We start from the raw sequence: 21582 nt of genomic DNA on the forward strand, positions 1-21582 counted from the left end.
CATGGACGTTTTGGAGCAGTCCCTGATACCAGACCCATCACTGCCCATTATTCTTATTGCAGAAATGTAACAAAAATTCAATAATATACTAAACAGATTGGAAATTGCCAACAAAGCCCAAAGTATAGCAAGGTCAGCTTTTCCTTCCAGACAATTTTGGTTTTCAGTGAATTTCATTAGCTTTGTTTATTGATCCCAGTTCAGCAATATTTAAAACTAATTCTCTTGGGCATCAATTAGACAGTGGAATCAAAATTCAGTTATACATAAATAGGTTTAATAAAATTCATCGTAATCTGATTCATTACTTTCCAATTAGGGGTGCTGGGTCCTTTCTATTATCTGAATGTCAGTAGCTGTGTTATTCATATTTGTAAGTTAAATAGTAAAAGCTTCCAATTCTTCATTTGTGTGTGTTTTATCAGCTTTGAAGTCTTGGCGCATATCAGTGGTCATGGAAACATTTAAATTGCTACGTATTTTGAGTCGGAAAAGGCAAATTTAAAGAAGTAAAACTTTGTCTTTTTCTGAATTTTTGACTTAGATTGTTATGATTTTGACACAAGAATCTTCAAGCACACAAACGAAGCTCAGCCTCCACAGCTCAGACACCCCTGCTTACTTTCAACTATGCTCATGCAGAAGTGCAGCACTTGAAGAACTGTACTGCACTCCAGTGTGAATTCCAGATTAACCGACTCACTGCAGAGAAGTGCAAAATCTCAGCCTGAACACAAGAAATCTTCCTGCCAAAATTGAAAAAGAAATATGCTCTTGATTACATAAGCTAAGATACTTCCACACAGCAGTGTCACACCATTCAGCAGCACAGTCCAACAATGTAGCAGTAGAGTTACAGCAGACTCGTGTAAGATTAATTAGACTGCAAATCTAAACTGAATCTGAGCAGCAAAGCTCTACACAGTAAGAAGTCCCAGATGTCACAGCTAATGGTGGCGTAAGGATGACGAGGATAATTTTTTGCGAAGAATATAAAGGGCAGAGGCACACTTATATTTAGGATAGGAAGTGGGCCAAGTGTGAATGGGAAGATGAATAATGAAACTGACAGACAACACAGTTTTGGATCCATTTGCTCTGAAGACAGTGTTTTATCACACATCATAGTTAAAAGAAAAAGCATCTGGAGGAAGCAAAAAATTTGATGATAATTCCGGATAAACTGCAGTGGGTCTAGTTACTACTCTCTTTGTATCAAACTAAGCCATACCATTGTGACATTAGGAGGAAAAAGAGAAAACCTGAAGTACAGAGTGGCAGCATTATGTTGTGTTGTTGCAGGAGGTAGTGGCAGACTTCAGAAAGCAGATGACATGATGAAGAAAGATGTCGAAATGTTGAAGCAGCATCTCAGAACATCAAGCTTGGGAACAAATGACTCTTTCCACCAGACAATGTCCCCAATTATATCATAAAATAGTCACAAAGTGTCTTTGAGTCGGGATCATTAAGCCAAGATCTCAGCACTACACTGTAAACATTTGAAGGTGGTTTAACTTGAACATGAAAGTCCACCTGCTGCCTTGAAAATGCAAATTAAGCCAACAAGAAAATAGTTTTAACTCAGAAATTAAAATTCATGAAGCTGATTTAACAAGAGATGAGTTGTCTGAAAATTGTTTTTAAGTTGATTAATCTTGAATCGTAAGTTTGAGTTTAATGCTGCAATTTAAACCAAATAATTACTTTACAACATGTAAGAAAAAAACTGCCCTCACCTCATTAAAGAGCCACATTTCTCTATTATTTTACTCACAATATGAAGTTTTTTACTCATTTTACTTTTGAATTAAAATTTTTGTTTCAAATTGCATGAATAAAATTTCTGATCTTATAATGAATTTTATTAAATTCTGCTCAAAAACATTTAGTGTGAACAGGACATTATATTCAAGCCTTACAATAAACATTTGCATTAATAACACATCTCCGGCTACAAAAACATGCCACTAAGCATTCTAGGAAATAGTTCCCACTCCTGTGTTTTGCCTCTTTCAGTTTTTTTAAATGCTAACCTAAAAACTCGAGTTCATTCAACTCCTGGAGATTTGACAAAACTAATAAAATGTTAACACAACTTACAATTTTAAGTTTATTTTTCACGAGCTCACATATTTAAGTTTAAAATCAAAAACTCGCTAAATATATTTGACTTAAAGAGTAGAAGATAGCAGACACAACTAAATGCGGCTCAAATGTTTACAGTGTAGAAATATTGTGGGCAGACCTTAAAAATTTTTTGCAAATTATTCAGAGAAGTTTGTGGAAAAATACTCACAATATTTCAACTAAACATATATACATACAGGTTGTTCTACCAAATACTAAGAAAATGTATTTAAGACTTTGAATGAAAGCGGAAGAACATTTTTAAAAATGATATGTTTTAATTTACTGATTACTAAACATCAGACAAGTTATATGTCTTTATGTACTATATGTAAGTGTTTGGTTTCAGCCACAAGCTTATACTGTTATTTTTTTTGGATGATTTGCAGTCCTTTGTGCTTCTAACCATCCAGCCTCTCATTCAAATCATAAATTTGCTCGGCCTCAGTGTACCGATCTCTATCACCTGATTCCACGGATATGTTTTGGATCAACTTCAGGTCGTGCGGCTGCTCTTGGGAACCAGATGCTGTACTGATCTGACTGTTAGGCTGTGGAGATGGAGGCGGCATTATCGTCTGGCACATAAAACACAACGCTCAGTTTGCACGGCAAAATGGAAAACCACTTAGAGGAGAAACCACTGCGTTAAATGAGAGATCAGAGAAACACATGGGTGGACAATGATATCACTCATGCCTGGTTTAACAATGACTCTCTTTTTTTTTCAGCCTGTATGTAGCACCTCTTTTTTTTCACAGTGTTTAAAAACTACACTTTTAAAAATAGACAAATGTAAAAAATCAAAAAAAAATATTTGAGAAAGGTTTTGTCATTCAGACCCATAAAATGATGCAAACAACAAACATTTGTCTTCTTTTTAGCCAGCATTGGTTCTCATCTTGCAGCTCTCTGTGATTTTATTATTGCCCAGTCCTTTTCTTAGTTTAGCTGGTTAGACTGTTAAATGTTCATTCGAAAGTATATTTAAACAAGAAGTAGTAGTTTGGCTGTTAAAGAGGTTGCGCTAGTAGTTTTATAGTTTATTTAGTGTTTTCTTTTCATTACAAGTGTTTCGGTTTTTTGTTTTCAGAGTTCTCCATACCAGGAGTCTCTCAATCATGCATGAACACGTATGTAAATGTAAAACCTTTAGATCATTTGAATCATTGGTTTTCAGAATTAGTTATGCATCTGCTTCCCATATATCAGGGATATCTTGAATAAAAAAAATGTAGCTATGAAATATTTATTTAAAAGGTAATTTTAGTTGTTCTAAACATTTATTTCAACAAGACCACATAAACAATTGCTAACCTTGCTAAATACAGGTGATCTCTGTGCTAGATGAGTAATTTTTGAAGAAAAAAGAGCAAATTTTCTGAATTTTTTGCTATTTTCTTTGTCCTGTAATCATCTATATGAGTAACTTTTATCTTCTTTTTTTTCAAACCCAGTCAGCATGGAGACTGTTTTGGCATTCTTTAGCATCACAAGTACAAACATCTGACAGTACTTTCTAATGCTGCTCATCAACCTCTCAGATGACCTGTCACACTTGGCTCATTGCCATATTGTAAAGCTATCATGTGTCACTGCATGAGACTAATCCTGGCACCCAACTTAATGGCCAGAGACAATTAAGTCAAGTATTGGATCTTGTGAAGGTGTCACATGAACCTAAAAGTTAATTAGTTTCTCATCTGCGGCTCTATCTGCAGTGACGTTTATTGTTTATTCTCATCTTATTATTTGGGCTTAGAACCAACATAATCAATTGTTAATAAAAGCTATTCAGCTTTAGAGCTGTTTTGTAACAACTCTAAATAATGCATTCAGTGTTTTAACTCAAATGCCATGACAAAGTCTAAAGTTCAACTTAAAACACAAAAAGCACTTTTTAGCCATAAATGTGCTCTTTTCTATTTTTACTTAACGGATGGCTTGGTAACCTTTTAGAAAAGTCATGTTTTGTTAATTTCATAGTTTATGGTCCTATTCAGAGACACGTTTTCTCCTTTTCTGTTCTAGTCATTTTGACATCATCACTGACTTTTATTCAAGCAATATTTTCTGCAAATCTGCAGCAAATGCTAAGAATTTTGCATCCAAATACTTTTGCTAAATATGCAAGAGCTATTAAAGACTCCATGCAGACAACGCAGGTCTTCCAGTCACCTTGGTTAGATAACCAGCGCCTCAGGCTGCCCATATGGTGTGAGCAGACAGACTAGGAGCTCCTCCTCCACTCAATCTGCAGGTTCACCCTTCCCAGCTCTCACTTCACCAGGAAATACATTAAAGGGTTTTTGCTGTAACCTACTTTGAATTGTGAGCATGACAGGCTTGACCTGATTTTTTGTACCCAATACATTATATCAAATATATCATAAGAGCAATGTATATATTTTCTTCTTTTTCTCTTGCAGCTGATTCAGTCAATTTTATATCCTATCCTGCTATTTCATCAGAGTCAGCTCTGATAAGAGAATTTCTAATCATTCAGAATGGAAAAGAAAACACAATACTCCAGCTTATCATTGGGTACCAACAATGACTGTCTGTGAGAGCGGTTTCAGAAAAAAAAGAAGGTTATACACCAAAATATCTGATAACAAGTTTTCATGACAGTCATGGGTTTTTTTATCCAGTAAATTATGCAGTTTGTTAGAAAATTAAATGCTGGACGGAAATTAATGTTTTGCACCAAGATGGACGTTTCTTGCTGTAGTGACAACAATGACAAAATCCCACCGGAATGAATTTAAAAAAGACATACCTGCTATTCTTATGTTGGGTTTTTGTGGTTGTTTTTAAAAGGTGACTCATCACATCCACCTCATTTTGTAGTGAAAATACAAAATAGGCTACATTTCCCCCACACAGTCTGATTCAGCATGACTATGACGTAGTATGAAGATACAACTTGTAGTGTTTCCTAGAATATTATACTATTTCAAACCTACCAAGGCTTTTCTGTCCACCTAAAGTGAGAAGCAGCCAGAGGAGCTGTGCTAACTCTGGAAGGACTTTAAAGTTTTACCATATTTAGCGATAAAGGCTAATTTGCATCTCCTAAATTTCCATGGCAGGTTGATGATATAGAACAAAATGAAAACTTAAAAACTCATGACTGACCAACAACAAAACATTGTCACAAGGCAGCAGTCAATAGTCTACATATGATCACTGATTGGATTTTTTCAACCAATGTTTAATAGAAACCCAGTTTTGTTCTAAGATTTTTTTAAAAGATTGGACTGCAATGGTCCAACTTAAACATCTAGATACTTTAAAATTATAATCGTTTCTATTTGTGTGTCTTATAAGTGCAAAGTTATTAGTTTAGTCAGAAAATGTGAAAATCATATATTTAGTGTTTTTGGATTAACTACAGGTTTTAACTTGGCCACTGAATTTTGAAAAATGAAGCACTTTTATAAAAGACACTTTATAAAAAATAGTTTCAGCTGCTTAAAAATAAATCATTTATGGATCTGGACGTACCCAAAACATATTTTATTAAGTAAAAAAAAAAAAGAGTTCCCGAGACTCAACTTTGAGAAACATCTGTCTTTATAGCTGAAGCTGCAGAGTGGTGGTTATCTGTGGATACTGAGTCCTCCCATTTAGAAAGTCCAAAAAGTAACTGAATGCAGCTTTTTAAACTAGATTGATTTTTTTTAAAATGGCCACTACAAAAAAATGGGAAGAAGGTGAAATAGTCAAAACTGATTTTTGCTCCTCCATGTAAGGCGTAGCATGATTAACAGAACCTGAGCGCATTATCCTCATGACTAAACATGGTGGCTTTCTAGACGTAATGTATGTTCTCCATCTAATCTGACTGAGCTTGAGCAACTGCACGAAAAAGAATGGGCAACACTTAAAATCTATTGAATTTTAAAGCTGTTAAAGATTTGTAGATCAAATTGAAGTGAAGGTTGGTTTTGATTCAAAAAGCATGCCTCACTTTTCAGATTTTTATTTCTTAAAAATAATTTTAAAAAAGAACATACAGCGTTTTTTTCCACAGAATTTTATAAATATACTTTTCTTTGCAATGAAACACCTTAGGGTTTATTTTAGCAATATGAAGTGCTGTGATTGCAATATGCTGTACCTCCTACATGTGAAAAATTAGAGCAATTCCAGAGAAAACAGGTTAGCATCGTTTTGTTTCAGTTCAAGTTTCTCACAGGGGATGGGTTTGGATTATACACCCATTCTCTGTTTCCAGGCCTAAGGCGTAAACACAACTCACCCATCAGTGCCATTATTATTATTACTATCGTTTTGTCCTCCTGTCTGACAGTCCATTTCATTCAGGTTGGCTTGTTAAAAGATTAAACAGATGCTGGAAAACAAATAGAAAAATAAACTCCCCTGGGACAAATTGCATCCGCTGGGCCAGCTTCGGCTGCTTGGCGCTGTTGAGCTGAATCATTCCTGTGCTCGGAGCTTGTTGGAGTAGCACAAAGCTAACAGAGCAACCAAATAACCAGAGCAATCAAGAGGAACACCATCACAGGTTGAGGAGGAGGCGGAGGTGTCAGGAGCACATAAGATGTGAGAAAATCCCTTCAGGTTATTAGGATGAGGGATTTTTTTTTCTGTGAAGCAAAAACATACAATATTTACTTCACACGTTCTCACTTTGGTCTTCAGATGCTTTATGCACAGCTGAGAACCCGGCAATGCATCATGTGGACATTTTTCCCCCCTTTTTTTGGCACGTGTATACGTACTGAGGCAGAAAAACCGAAGGCTTCTGAGGCTCCAGTATCTCTGGGGGCAGACGGAGACAGCTCTGTGCTTTGGGCGTATAATCAACACTCAGCTGGCTGGCGTTTTTATCCCATTCTGAAATTCTCATGATATTTTTATTTGATTTCCTTATTAAACTGCAGTAGCGGCTCCTTTGTGCTGTGTATGATTATTTAAGTGCTCTGGTTACACACTACAGCGCTAATGTTTATTGAAAGGAGGTAAAGAGTTCACCTGCACACAACAGTGGCTCCATCATAAACCTGTCTATTTCCCATCAGCATTCAGATATTTCTTTAAGACATAAACGCAATTTGCAGCTGAGTACAGGCTGTAATATTGTGTCTCTTAAGTGTCATTGAGGGGAAACATTGTCTGTGCCATCTCCCTTTTAGGCAGTTTATGTAAAGTAGCTTGCATTAGTGTACATAGTGTATGAGCGTTAGCAGCCTGAAAAACTATTTCACTTTCATGTATGTAGGAATAAAATCTATTTCAAGACTTACTTTTATGACATCGATAAAATTTGGTGTGTTGAGACGGTACTGGCACCAATTCTGACTAATAAAAAATTAGGATACGTATGAGAGAATTTAACAACCTCTAAATAACCTAAAATTTAAACCACCAAGTGTTGCAAACTCACAGTGGTGCTGCCTCTAAGAAGTTCACTAATTTTAATGTTTGGTTTTCTATTTTATGGTTTCAAACAACGTATGTTGCGTTCTTCATTCTGCGTGTGCATGCGCGACTTCCTTTCACATTCTAAAAAAAAGATTGCTAGATTAAAAAGTAAACTACAGAGATGTACTTTAATTGCATGTATCAAGAGAAACATATACTTAAATCATAATTATGATGTACAAAAATTACCATGAACTAATAATTGGAACTAAATATAGTTTCACTAAAATACTGAGAACTAATTTGTTTGTGAGTGTATGACGCTAACCTAGCAGCATGCTTACTATTTTAAGAACAGAGGAGAGAAATTCTGATGGAGATTGCATCAGAAACAATCCTCAGGGTGATGTAATGATTTTTGTTTCTCCATTATACAAGAATCTTAAATGTTTCCCTCGAGTAGAATTGGAAAATAGCTGCAGTATGACTTCTGAACGTTTCCCGTATTGCTCTCCTGGTGCAATCGCCTGTCAGAAAAACGAGAAGCCAGACTTGTCACTGTACTACCAGGAGTTTCCAGTTCCTTTCCTTTTCACATCGTGAGAGGAAAAAAAGTGAAACAAACTCCCTCAAGAAACTTTTGAGTGAGTTTGTTTCACTAAAAAGCTTTAATTCTTCCCCAAGAATCTGATCAAATACTTAAAAATGTATATTATTTGGTCGTTTGGTATGTGGTTGAAATGGGTTTTATTCAAAATTTAAACAATGAGCTCTGTTTATTTTCACAATCAGTACATTTATTTAGTACACTGCATGAGTTTGAACACTTTGTTTTCAAAGCCAATAAAGCCAGAAAGTAAAGTCAGATAGCGACTCTATAAGAAAAGCTCTTCTAATACATAAATGACATCATTCCATTGCACCAATATTAGTTTATCGTTAAGCTGATTTCATCAGGAGATGTTATTCCGTATCTCTGACCAGCGGTTCTTTTATTTAACTCACACAGATGTTTCCCAACCAAAAATAAATGTTTTTACTTTCATAATCTTTTATATTTACTGTTTCACGCTTATTAAGGTTTGATAGAGTGGACTAACAACTCGCAACTGTTCAGAAATAACACATGTTGCAACAAAGACGCTGTCTGTGTAGCAACATTTTTATAGCGCAAAAATTGAGTTGGACTTGTTTTATATGACAATAAATATCTCTAATTCTGACATCCAGCGCTTCACCAGTGCCACTGGTAGTGAACAGGCCCTTAGCATGATGCCCCCACCAGTATGCGTAAGACAACAATAATTTTCTTAGGCTTAGAAGCTCCACTTAAACATTTCTGAGTGCCTTGTTCAATCTTTTCAAGTCTACTGCAAGCAAAATGATTCAACACGTATAAACTTTCTCACAATTTGACTACATCATTTGATACTTCTGGTGAAGTACGGCAGAGCGTTGAACTCTACTGTGCTGAAGCATTTTCAGCACTGAAATGCAAAACATCTTTAAGAAACATGTGAAGGAATTCAGTTTCCAAACACTTAAGCATTTAGGATTGTCACATCCTGCTGACTGAGATTCTGCACTATTTGGATCGAGCTAAATCCTGGATTACAGGCTGCAAAAGACTTGATGATTGGTCAGAAGTTCACTTCCCTGCAATACAACAAAATGAAATGGTTTAGATCAACATATCAGCGTCCGTGTCCAAGGGTGTGAATACTTTTACAATGCATGTCACTTCACTTTATTGTGGATAAATTTGTGTGTCTTACTTTGTTTTGTTAAGTTGCACAGTTACAGTGTTGATGGAGACATGCTACATGGTTGACTTGGTAATGCTCATGTCTGCGTATTCTCAAATTTACACTGAAAGCATTGGCATATTAATTAAACAGCTGTGACCAACCCTCACTAAAAGCTGTGTGTTGTGAACAAAGCACGTAATTCAATAAAGCAGGACAATGGATTGTAGGCAACACTGAAAGCAAAGAGAGACAAAACGATAGAGAAGAGCTCATGTTTCTGATCAAATCAATCTCACAGGAGCCAGTTTGCAGTCAACTAGATGAGACTTCACATGTAACATGGTTCATGTTTATCCAAGAGATTCACAGGGAAACACCGACTGACAGAGATTCAGATCTCACTATACTGTGTACTATTTCATTTAGCCAAACTCCAGTCTGGCCAGAATGAATTATGAAGTTCAGTAATGCATTATGCTTTGCTCTATGAGTCAGGCAAGCAGTCAACTTTCCATTCAAGCACTGAAGCATAAAGCAGACACACAACGGGTAAACAAAGCCTGGTTATACAAGTAAGGCAGCAATAAGAGTCACTATCGGAAACTTTCTCAAAACCTCCAGAGTGAGACCAGCAGCGGCTTTCTGAGTCGGAAATAGTGGTTGATGTCGTTTCATTTCTTTTTGCTTTATATTGTTGACATCATTTCCCAACGTCTTTCACTTAAAATATATAAAAACTATTACAAAGACTTTCAGATTTCAATAAATAAGAAGACTTTATTTTGTGCTGAAAAAATTAAGGGTGAAATTAGTCTCTCTTTTTTTCCATCTCACTGGTTTTCATCTCCATGTCACAAAACATCTCAGAGCGCCTGTGTGATGGGTTTGGAGGACGCAGCCTCACTGCAGAGTGCAGCTCTGTGTTATGTAAGGTAATTTGCTTGGGTGGATTTTGCCTTTTCATGCTCGCATCCAGAAGAGTTCCCTTACCCAACATATTCTTCACAAAGCATCTGCTGTTACAAACAGACACCCCTGTATGTTTGTTACTCATTAGATTCTGAGAACAAACAACAGCAACTACTGGAATTAGAAATAATTGTATATCAAATAAATAGTTTAGCTACAAATGAGATCAAATTAATCATTGTTCTCACAGAAATAAATATACATCAAATCTAAACATTCATCATGATACTGTTTTCATGTTTGTTACATTTATATTAAGTTATGTGCATTTCATGTATTACTGTGCAATCAGGATGTTTTAGCCAAAGCTTTAGGACAATTATCTCACTTTTTTAATAACCAATAATCACATACAAAGTGATTGTTGTATACATTTTTTCTGTAACCTTAACTATGCTTTTGACTGCTTACACTGCCCTGGATTTGAACACTTCAACTCAGATTTAAGTCTCTTCCATATTTTACTAAAGCACAACCTTTAAAATAAATCTACAAATCCCTGGTGATATAAAGTAGCAAAGTATCTCAATTTCTGCAGGATATTTTTGCTAAGGCAAAGTTGGGAAAACGCATAGGATAAGATAAAAGGAAGACCTAAAAAATTCAAAAGAAAAATCAGATTCTGTTAACAAAATAATGAATTCTTTAATGTTGCATTAATGAATGACAAAGCAGGACTAAAGCTTAGGTAAAACAAAACGTCTTAACAATGTCACTGCCACATGACAAAATCTCAAATGGATTTGACATTGTGTGTTTTTCTAAATCAGTCACTGAGGTTCTGCCTGTTACTGAGACATGAGGAAAAAGCTTCAGCCTTGATCTCTAAGATACGGTGAAGACAATTACAAAAGGTTTTTGTGCTAAATTATCTTCAAAGACAAATGAAAATGAAATGAGGAGGTGGTGGTAGTTTTTACTTCTTTCTACATGTGATGCCACATGTTATGATTAGTCTGTAATTCTAAACATTGGTCAATGTGGAAAATTTGAAGAAGCAGTTGTGGTGAGAATTATGTATTTTTTCTACTGTGTACAGTTTGCATTTCTCTGAAATCACTTCTAGTTCAAAGTGCTTTTAATAAAGAGAAGACTGATCATATTCCAATACCAATATTCAAACAGGAAGCAATCAATTTCTGATCAAGAGTTTGTCAATGAGAATACACTGCAACAATAAATTGTGTTAAGTACATGTACAGGTTGTAATTTGAAGATCTTACATGAGGCGATCTCTTAACTGGTTTCTTGGTTACCATGGTAATGATCCCAGCTTTCTGTTGCTGAAAATCCTGGTCAGAAGCTACCAGCCTAGATAAGCCCCTGGTACAAATCAATGAGAACTCATTAAAGATGTGCAAAAGAAACAGGCCATAAACAAGAGTAAGAAAAACACATCTGGATCCAAAAAAATAAAACAACTTAAGATATAAGTGTGAAACTTCACATCTGCAATAAAACAACAAGGCATGTTCTTTACTGCAATGTGTTCACTAGACAAATAAAGAAAACAAATAACCTCTTCAAAAAAATGATTTCTTTCACTTTTGATTTCCTCCGTTGCGAAAATGCTATTCAAATGTTACATGAAAGTGCATTGATAAACTAGCTAAAACAGGCAACATACGTGGATTTAAATCCAAAAGTATAGCTCAGTTATTTACTATTTTCGTCCAAAGTTATTATGAACCTCTGTGGAGTGTTAGAGGAATAACTTGAACACACAGAGCGAGGAGGAGAACGATGCTTAATGACATTAGCAGTCAACATTCTCTTTGTGAATAAAATCTCACGGCCCAACATCCATGTTTGGTAGAAAACCCCCCCATAAAAATTAAAAATATGTTCTATTTTTCATTGTATTTCTTCAGTTTTTTAATCAGAGAAGTGTTGCTCATGCCAGTTTTTATTTGTATTTTTTCACACATATGCAGAAGATTGCAGTGTGGAAATATTTCTAACTCTTTTAGGTAAAAAAAAAAAAAAACTTTATAAAATTGCCCCCCAATGACTGTTCTAGTGCTTGTATCAGTGCTTTTATTACTTTTTTAAAATATTTTTATTTCTATTTCAATTAATTTAAAATGAACTATTCCAGATTAAATAGTTAACATTTGCAAACTATCGGGTGGAAAATCGGTGGAAAAGACCCACCAAAATGAAGTATTAGTTTTGAATTTTAAAATAATTTCAAGCACAAAGCAGCAGGAAAATATTGCTTTGCAGGAGTTATATGATTGCCCAAAACCTAAAGAGGGGCTTGTCATAACTTCTGCCTGAAGATTTAGTTATGATGTTACCTTTTTTTTCCATCTTTTCAGCAGTGACACGCTGTGCTGTCCTCTCAGAGGAGTTGAAATATGTCTCTGCATCAGTCTGTTGAAGACCTCTGGGACTGCTGGTGAGAGTTTTATTCCTTATGCACTCCACCACTCACTGCTCTAACCTCTTAAGCGGACTGAATAATAATGATGATACTGATGTAAGTAATTACCATCAGCAATTCAGAATGTGCCCTCATTATGCAACAACTGGAAGTGGATCCTTGTCTGCTGCCAAATCAAAGCTGCTGCTGCCAGAAATGAAAATAGAAAAATAAAATATATTATCCATTGTCCGTCCACATATAGAACGGACGAAGAGCATGTCTACTCGTTTTCAGCCACAGCCTGTGTCACATTCATGCACTAATTGACTTGGTAGCTGCCCAGTAAATAAACATCACCGGTGGTGACGGAGCAGCTAAACCGGGGAGGGTGTCAGTGCTCTGATCCAAGCTACTTTTAATATGATGGAGACGTGTTCGCAGCAAGCAGTCGCCCTCACCAGCTGGCTTTTTCCCTGCCTGGATGTCATCTTGGGATTACAGTGACTCAGACAGATTGAATGGCCTGGATGCATTTGCATTCGTTTTCACTGTCCTACACAGATTTTGAGCTTATTGATGAACTATCGACAACCGGCTTCTCGGCCGAGTCAATAAGAACACATTGACAAAAATCAAATCATATCATTCAACAATATGAAGAACATGTTTTGTTTTTTTTTGCATGTACAGTAACTATCATATAGTCATTTCAATGGATGAGAGAAACACTAAACACATCATTTTAATGATGATAAAATTAATTGGAGTAAAGAACAAATATAAAAGTAGTAAAAAAAAAAAAAATTTACACATTTCAAACTGCATTTTTCTTGCACAGAAATTTCTCCAATGTGGGACAATAAAGGATATTTCTATTCTATTTTAAATTGGAAGATTGTTATTGCAAATGCCTTCCCTCCAATCTACCTGAAATGGAGCTATTTAGCATAGATAAAGGGGCTAAAACTTTGCCCTGTAGTTGTGCAAAGCTGGTAAGAACAAAGCTATAAAATAAAAATAAAAAAACTGCCATTTGGGGGCAAAATGGGGTCCTAAAAAGACATGCAAATGCCAACATTGTTTAAAAAATACTTTTTGTTTCTTTTAAAGTCACATCTGATGAATAAACAGACTGAACAATCTCATGTAGTTTATAGTGACAACCTGCTGAGCTAAGCTAGCGGTAAACGACTCTCCCTCCTCCCATCTTTACGCTCCCGTAGGAGAAAAATTATGCTTACTTTGTTTTTAGTGGGTGGATTTTTTTTATCAAATGGAGGCTTTAACTCTTCTAAGTAGTCTAAATGACTGAGTTTTAAGCTTAAATTTGGTGACAGTCTACAACTTGGTCAACAAGAAGAAAATTAGCAGTTTTAGGGTAAGGAAGATAAGGGAAAAAGAAAGAAAAATCAACAAACTTTCATTTTCTTTATGTACTTTTAAGCTAATCTTTAAGAACCAGAAACTGTACAACTTGTCTCCATGCATCACTCTACCACATCATAAGGAAATATATTTGTGTAATCCGGGTGGTACAATACTTTTTTTGTCTTGTATAAACATTCTGTGATATCATATTCCTTGTCACACAAAGACTGCTTTATTTTAAGGTCAACACATGTTTAAATAAAAACCGGCTCATGGAAAACAAAACAACTGCTCCTCACATCCCGCGACTGCAAGTTCATGTCCTCGTCACATGTCAAACAGCACATCAGATAACACAAAGGACATGTGACATGTCTTATTATAAAACACTGTGTGTTGGGATTTTGTCCTCTGTATGCAACAGACGATCATGGCAGTGACAAGACGTTCACCCCTGGAGGAGGGTGACAACCACTGTGATGCAGACAACCCCCCCTCTGAGCCCCAGAATCTTATTACACCCGCTTCCCGAACTCTGCTTGCTCAAAGCTCTCTCTTTTTTCCCATCTTTGTGCGTCTCGCATCACTTAAATCCATCCCCTGATGGTGCGTAAGAGGACACTCTGCCCTCTGCCTCATCCTTTCTTCTGTGGAAAGTATTGTCTAATTACTGATTGCAGTTTGACTGTGCACATATGTTTAATCAAGAGTAGAGCATGGCGCAGCCAGAGTTTGCCGGGAAATAATAATACTCATTTCTTTTATGTGAGGGCATTACTGTAGGCCATGGTTGCTTGATATTGTGTTACCAGTGTAGTATACACAGTGTTGCTGTTGTGTGCCAGGACTGTAGTGGAACAAGAGAGCTCTGAAGTTGTCATTAATACTTAATGGCAGACTGAAACGCCAATCACTGTGTTTCTGCCATCTGCAGGGCTCACAATTACAGAATGTGAACACGGACACCCGGGTTTTGGTTAGTGTGCAATTAGCTTTCTGCATCTGATACAGTCACTAGTCACAGGTCATGACCGACAACTGGACCAGTCACCAAATACAGGAGGGAAAAGTCAGATAGGAAGTCCTGATACAAGCAAGTTCTAAACAAATAGGAACTACATAATAGAACGGTCCTGCAGCTTTAAATGAGGGAGGGACTTTATGTTCTCTCCTTGCTACGATGCAGATTTATGCTTTAAAAGGCAAATATTGTTCAACAATTTTTCACGAGAAACGTGAAAAGAGAGACAAGAAAAAAAAAAACTAAATAAAATCCAATGTAACCAAATGGCTTCAGAATTCTGATCTAATTAGTAGATAGTCCATCTGTGTGTAATTTAATCTGAGCATAAATCCAGGTGTTCTGTGAAAGCCTCAGAGGTTTGTTAGAGACCATTAGATAACAAACGGCATCATGAGGAGTAAGGAACAGAAATTTATGGAGAAATTTAAAAATGTGAGGATATGAAATTTTATTCCAAGCTCTGAATATCTCTCAGAGCACAGGCAAATCTGTAAATGAAAATATTATGCTTCAACTGCAAACTTTTGAACACATGGCTGAAATGAGAGAACAATATTTATAGAAGAATAAATATGTTTTTTGATTATTCTAGAGGAGTCAATGAGATCCTGAGCCAAGATAGGAAAATCTTTTTAATGAATAACTACTGGTAATATATAAAACAGAGGCAAGAAAACAGCCAAAAGGTACTGTTTGCCACAAACCATATAGGAAAAACACCAACACGAGGAAGATGGTGAGCTGATAAAGTAAGAACAACCTGAAGTTGATGTGAGTTTGTGGATGGACCAAAATGTAAAATGGGAGTGTGGATCATATTGAACATTTTAATGAAAAAACTTACAAACAACATAGGGAGCCAGAGCAGAACAAACAAACACAAATATTACAGGAAAAACAGGAAAGTAACATGATATAATGAAATTAGATGGGAGAAAGCAAAACGTAGTGAAAGGAGCAGAAGTGTTTCAGTACTGGGAGTGTGAATGTGGAACAATAGACCTGGGCTGATTGGCTAATTGACCTCAGGTGTGAGGGGAGAGAGAGAGACAGAGACAGAGAGAAAGTCACACAGGAGGCGAGGGAGAGAACATAAGGGACTATAATAAATCTAACATTAAAAAATAACTAGACCTAATAAACTAAACTAGAGATACAAAGAATAACTAGACTCAAGAAATGATTATAATCAATTAGAATCACTAAGGAAGGACTGAACTAAAGTAAAACAGAAACAACACTTATCAAATAAAAGAAAGAGACTAAGGAACACCCAATAAACAAACCTGAAAACTCAGGATCCTAACCCTCTATGGCATGGCGTTGCCCTCAGGCAACAAACCACATAGCTGTACCTCACATTGCTCCTTTATTTTATTTTTTGGGGGGCATGATTTTTGACATATTTTTGTCCAAAAAATAGTTCTTTTATGAATATAGTTTTTGTTTGATTTGTATTTCATTTCTCATAATCAGTGTAGACAATCTTGGTGTTCTAGACCAATGTTACCCTGAGGCAACAAACCCAAATCTGGTTCCAGGAGGTGTCAGAGTCCGATTTTATGATTGACATGTAATTAGGGACCACCAAGCTCCCAAAGAATGCAGGAAAATATTTCTTCCCCACAAAAATAAAAAGTCATGCCATAGAGGGCTAACATAACTAACACTGCAACCTAAAGCAAGGGATAAAACCTGATGAGAAGACAGATCCAACTGAATACAGGGGAAACCTGGTTGAAAGAAACTATGAAAGACTTGCAGCTGGGGCAGAAGTTCACCTCCCAGCAACAATGACTTAAAACATACAGCCAGAACTACTATGGAAAGGCTTAAATCAAAACATATTCATGAATTAAAATAACCCAACTAGTCCAGACTGAAATCCAAAAATGAATCTTTGGCAAAATTTGAAAAATCTAACCTGAGCTCCAGCTTTTTGCAAAGAGTAATACGCAAAACCTGTAGTCTACATATGTGTCATACATAGACTACATGAAGCACACCCTAAAGTAAAAACTGTAAAAGTTGTTTCTACAAAATCATAACTCAGGAGGACTGGATATAAATTTTTAATAAACATTTGTTAAAAAATATTTGAAAACCATCTATTATTTTCCTCCCACGTACACTATTCCTTAAAATCCCAGTAGAATACATTGTAGTTTGTGGTTGTTATGTGACTCAATGAGAAAAAGTACAATACTTTTATTTTTTTTAAAAAGTCCTCCTACTGCACTGAATATTTTTTACTAAGAGTCTTGTATCACCTCGAAGTTATTAAAAAACTATTTCATGCATGTCAAACGGTGGAAAATTGAGTATATATATCAGATGTTCACAAAGAGCTATTAAAACCAATTGTATAAAACAGTGACAAAGACAGAAAATTCAATCCAATTTTTTTACTGATAAAAATATTGCAGTGTTGAATTTATAGCCAATCAGGCATAAATAGTTCATTTTGCTCATATAAAGTGAAAAGAAAAGTAAAAAATGAAAGCCAGAGAAAATATTGCTCAAAACCACTTTAAAAGATTATAACATATCAACAAATGAGGAATGACTTAAAATATTGTACAGTTCAGTAGTTCCTTAACATAATCTCTGCTACCATGACACATTCCTTTTAACACTTAAACTTGGGAAAGAAATAGAAACAGTGAGTTAATGGAGTTTGTGAAGTAAAACAGTGGAAAGGGACAATATTGAAGTTGTTAAAATGACAGAAGAGGAGTGAGAATAAATGAGCACTGGAGCCCTAATCACGGAAACCTGGCTGAAAAACAATTGAAGAGAAGAATCACTCTCATCACCGACCCAATCTGCCCTGTCTTAAATACAAAATACCTCAATTTGCCACTGAAGCAGCATCAACTAATACGATTCTGTTTCCTCTAGCCTTTCATTTGTGCTTGATTTGTTTAAGGTTTAAAAGCCTTTTCTAGTCATTCCAGAACAAAAATTACTTAGATTGTTGTTCCTTTTTAAAAGAAAAACATCTCAGTGGCATGCGTTAACAATGAAACTATTTTCAGATCATCTCTAAGGTTCAGAGCAAATAAAACCAAAAACATATAAAGATAGACGTAAATATATAATGTCTCAAAGATGATTGTTTTTTGGGGTTCTCACTGAAATATAATTTTACTAATTGTTCTACTGTGATTTGACAACTTTATTGTTTTGTTTTCTTTTACAAGAGAATATACACAGACTTTAAAAGATTAAGGAAGTGTTAGATTTGATGTTATTATTTATTAGTCTGGATACATAAGAAATCAAGTAATTAGAGTATGACAAATTGTTGTTTGAGATTCTAGACATTCATACTCATCCTATTTTCCAAATTATAAAGATCAAAATTTTAAGAACCTTTTGAGGTCGACGCCCGCCCTGTGGCGGGCATGACGTCATGTTTCTGTGTGTGTTTTTTGCTCCAATGTGATAATAAATTTTGTCAAAATGAAACAAACACTGTAAAATCACAAAGTTTAGGATGTTCTGAAAATAATGATACCAAACAAGGTAAGGTAAATAGTTTTTATGGTGAAAATATAAGGGTAAATTCAAAAAAGGACCAAAACGGGCTGTTTAGTTTGTATGTCGACACTGAAAGCACCTAAAAAATTGTAATTGTGAGGACAAAAAGGAAATTTTATTGTAGAGCATCAACTTGTGAGAAATTCAAGTATTCAGGTTGAAATTCACAGTGTCCTGCTGCATCATGAGTGGGTGTGTCACTTTTCAGGAACAGCTCTGGAGAAAATGAAGAAGTCATTCACCCCATTGAAAACCTCCTGGTTATTCCACCAAATATTGCTTTCTGAACTCTTCCTGAGTTAAAACATTAGTATTGTCGTTTCTAAATGGATATGTACTTGTCTTTTTTGCATTATTTGATGTGTGAAAGCACTGCATCTTCATTATTTTGACTATTTCTCATTTTCTGCAAATATGTACAACATTTTTGCTTGGAATTTCGGAGACATGTCAGTAGCTCAGAGAATAAAAGAACAATGTTCATTTTACTCAAACATATATATATAAAAAGTAAAATCAGATAATTTTAAGAGATCTCTTAATTTTTTCCAGAGCTGTATGTATATAAGGGCCAGAGCATTGCCAACATTGTGCCATTTTCATAATTTATGAAGAACATTAAAGCCAAATTTAGTAAATGTCACGTACTCAAACTGTTTTAAAAACTTCTATGCAATTGAGGGTCGTAACTTGAATAATTTTATGATGGAAAGTTAGTAGGAACCATTTTGCACACCTACTGTACACATTGATAGTAAATGTTAGGATAATCTGACAAGGCAATATTTACAGAGCTACAGCTCAACCTATCAAGCCGTGGTCAAGCTGTTTTTTACTATGACATTTGATTTTTACATATGTGTTTATAAAGTTTAAATGAATAACAATTTTCTGGAGACAAGAAAAGTCCTCAAGAAATATTTGATCCATTAATTGCCCCTAAAGTTGATAAACTTCCTTTCACTTTGATATAACTTCCCATCAGTAATAACCTTAGACGTGTAGGTCAGTTACATTCTGCACTGAAACAGAAAAAACAAAATGCAGAGTTTCACGTCACCTGAACGCCTCGTGCTGTTGCACATGAATCTTCTGGGGCAGAAATAATGAGAGCACAATACAACAGAACAAGTTTCCTCAAGTATCAAGTCTTAATAACTTTGGCTTATGCAGATGAAAAGACTCCTTCTGTCGGCTCCAGTAACAGAAACATGTTTAAGGCAGAAAGCATATAGAATCCTATAGAATCAGGCTAAGTTTCTGAAAATCCATCAGTCTATGCTAGTGACAATTATTTACCAGTGTAGGATAAATAAAAACCATTTTGTGTTGACTAGAGTTCAGTTCAGATCTTTTTTTAAATCTGTACATTAAGAACAATTTTACCTATTTCTCTATCTCATATAAGAACACTGAAGACCCAGATGTGGATTCTTTACTCAATAAAATTTTCCCATGCGGCTTTGACTTCCGCCGTCACCTGTCAATGTGGGCTGAAATCCCCCTTCACCCCCGCAGAGCGTTGTTATCACTGATTTCAAACATGCAGGAAAAGTTAGATGCAACAGGTTCGAGCATTCAGCAGCATCTATAAACCCCCTGTAGTGATTTGACCTCGGAAGAAGTGCTCTCTGAAGAGAAATGTAAGTTAGGTTAAAAAAAATAATAATTCTTGTAAGTTTGCTTAGGGGAGCCGCAGTCTTACCTATGGTCGTGATCACCGTGATGGCAAAATAAAAGGAACCTGCGAATTTCCACTGCACGCCGGCTTTGTGCGGTTTCAGCTGCAGCACCACCTTCTCCAGCAGGTCAAAGTCATCTTTGGAGAGGTTGAAGGTGCTGAGCAGCTCCTGCTTCCTCATGTCCAGCGTCTCCTTCTGGGTCGTCTCCTCCTGAGACTCCAGCGCGTCAAAGATCGCGGCGCCCACGATCAGGTAGGTGAAAGTGCAGATGATGAGGGCGAGGGTCCGCACGTTCTGCCTCTTCATGGTCGGTGGTCTGGTGCGGTCGCGGTGCGGGGTCAGGGGCGCGGGCGGAGAGGCAGCGCGGGGCTGCAGGTCGGGCGGCTCGGCTGGCTCATGGCGGTGGCGGCGGCTCTAGCGGAGCAGCGGAGCCCTCTGCTTGTTTTATGATGAAGAGGAGCTGTTCATTCAGCACCACTCCCCCCAAACACACCTCCTCCACCCGATCCCTCCCCTCTTCATGAAAAACCCCCACCCTCCCTTTAGTGTTTCCTAGTTTTCCAATGTTAGTAGATGGTTTCTATGTGTTGTTATTGTAATATTTTTTCATTCAGGCTTTAAAAAGTTTAATCAAAATTTACATTTAGGATTTTTTGTTTTGTTTTGTTTTACCAAAATGTATATTGTTTGGCAAACTATTTGAATTACTTTAACTTTTTTTTGTGTGTTTTTGACAGTACAAACACAATATATTTTCTTCTGATTTTACAGAAAAGTATCATTTTTAACGGGAAACTATTTAAAACACACACAAAAACCGCACTAAATTCTTAAAGTGTGGTGTGCCTCTGAATTTAACCCATATCACTAAATATTTTAAAGATCAAAACTGTACTTCTATCTGTCAATACACCTGCAAGTTTTATGGGATATGTCTCTACCAGCTTTAGAGACTGACACTGACGCTCAGGCTCAGTTGGACTGGATGGAGAGCGCTTGTGAAAAATAATTTTCCAGTCTTGCAATCTCAAACTTGGTTTGAAGCAGCTATTTCGCTTTACATACTTTTTCACCAATAGATGGAGCCACTGAACCATACGTACGTAAATAAAGAAATTAAAATAAGAAACTAACAAAAAATCTTAGCAGTATTAGCATTTTTTATTAACAAAAATGCTAATAAATTTGCAAATGCATATAAACAGTTATTTTTTGTTGAAACCTCTATAACATCTATAAGGGCCAGATTGCTGGAGTGCGCAACCAATAACTTAACTTTTTTAGGTCACACTGGCTTTTATTTGGTACTTTCTGACTACAGGGGGATTACATATTTATTCATATGTTTACCAAATATAT

At 36.0% G+C, this 21582-nt stretch overlaps 1 protein-coding gene across 1 annotated transcript in view; it reads right to left on the reverse strand.

Annotated features, from left to right (window-relative positions):
• kcnk3 (potassium two pore domain channel subfamily K member 3) overlaps positions 1–20627 on the reverse strand; it is a 37271-nt gene extending 16644 nt beyond the window's left edge. Inside the window, exon 1 of the mRNA XM_005803122.2 lies at positions 20247–20627. Within this exon, the coding sequence (XP_005803179.1) occupies positions 20247–20529 (283 nt within the window). The 5' untranslated portion in view covers positions 20530–20627. The remainder of the gene's footprint in view (positions 1–20246) is intronic.
• Positions 20628–21582: the final 955 nt, after the last annotated feature.

Source organism: Xiphophorus maculatus, chromosome 15, assembly GCF_002775205.1.
Source record: "Xiphophorus maculatus strain JP 163 A chromosome 15, X_maculatus-5.0-male, whole genome shotgun sequence".
NCBI lineage: Eukaryota > Metazoa > Chordata > Actinopteri > Cyprinodontiformes > Poeciliidae > Xiphophorus > Xiphophorus maculatus.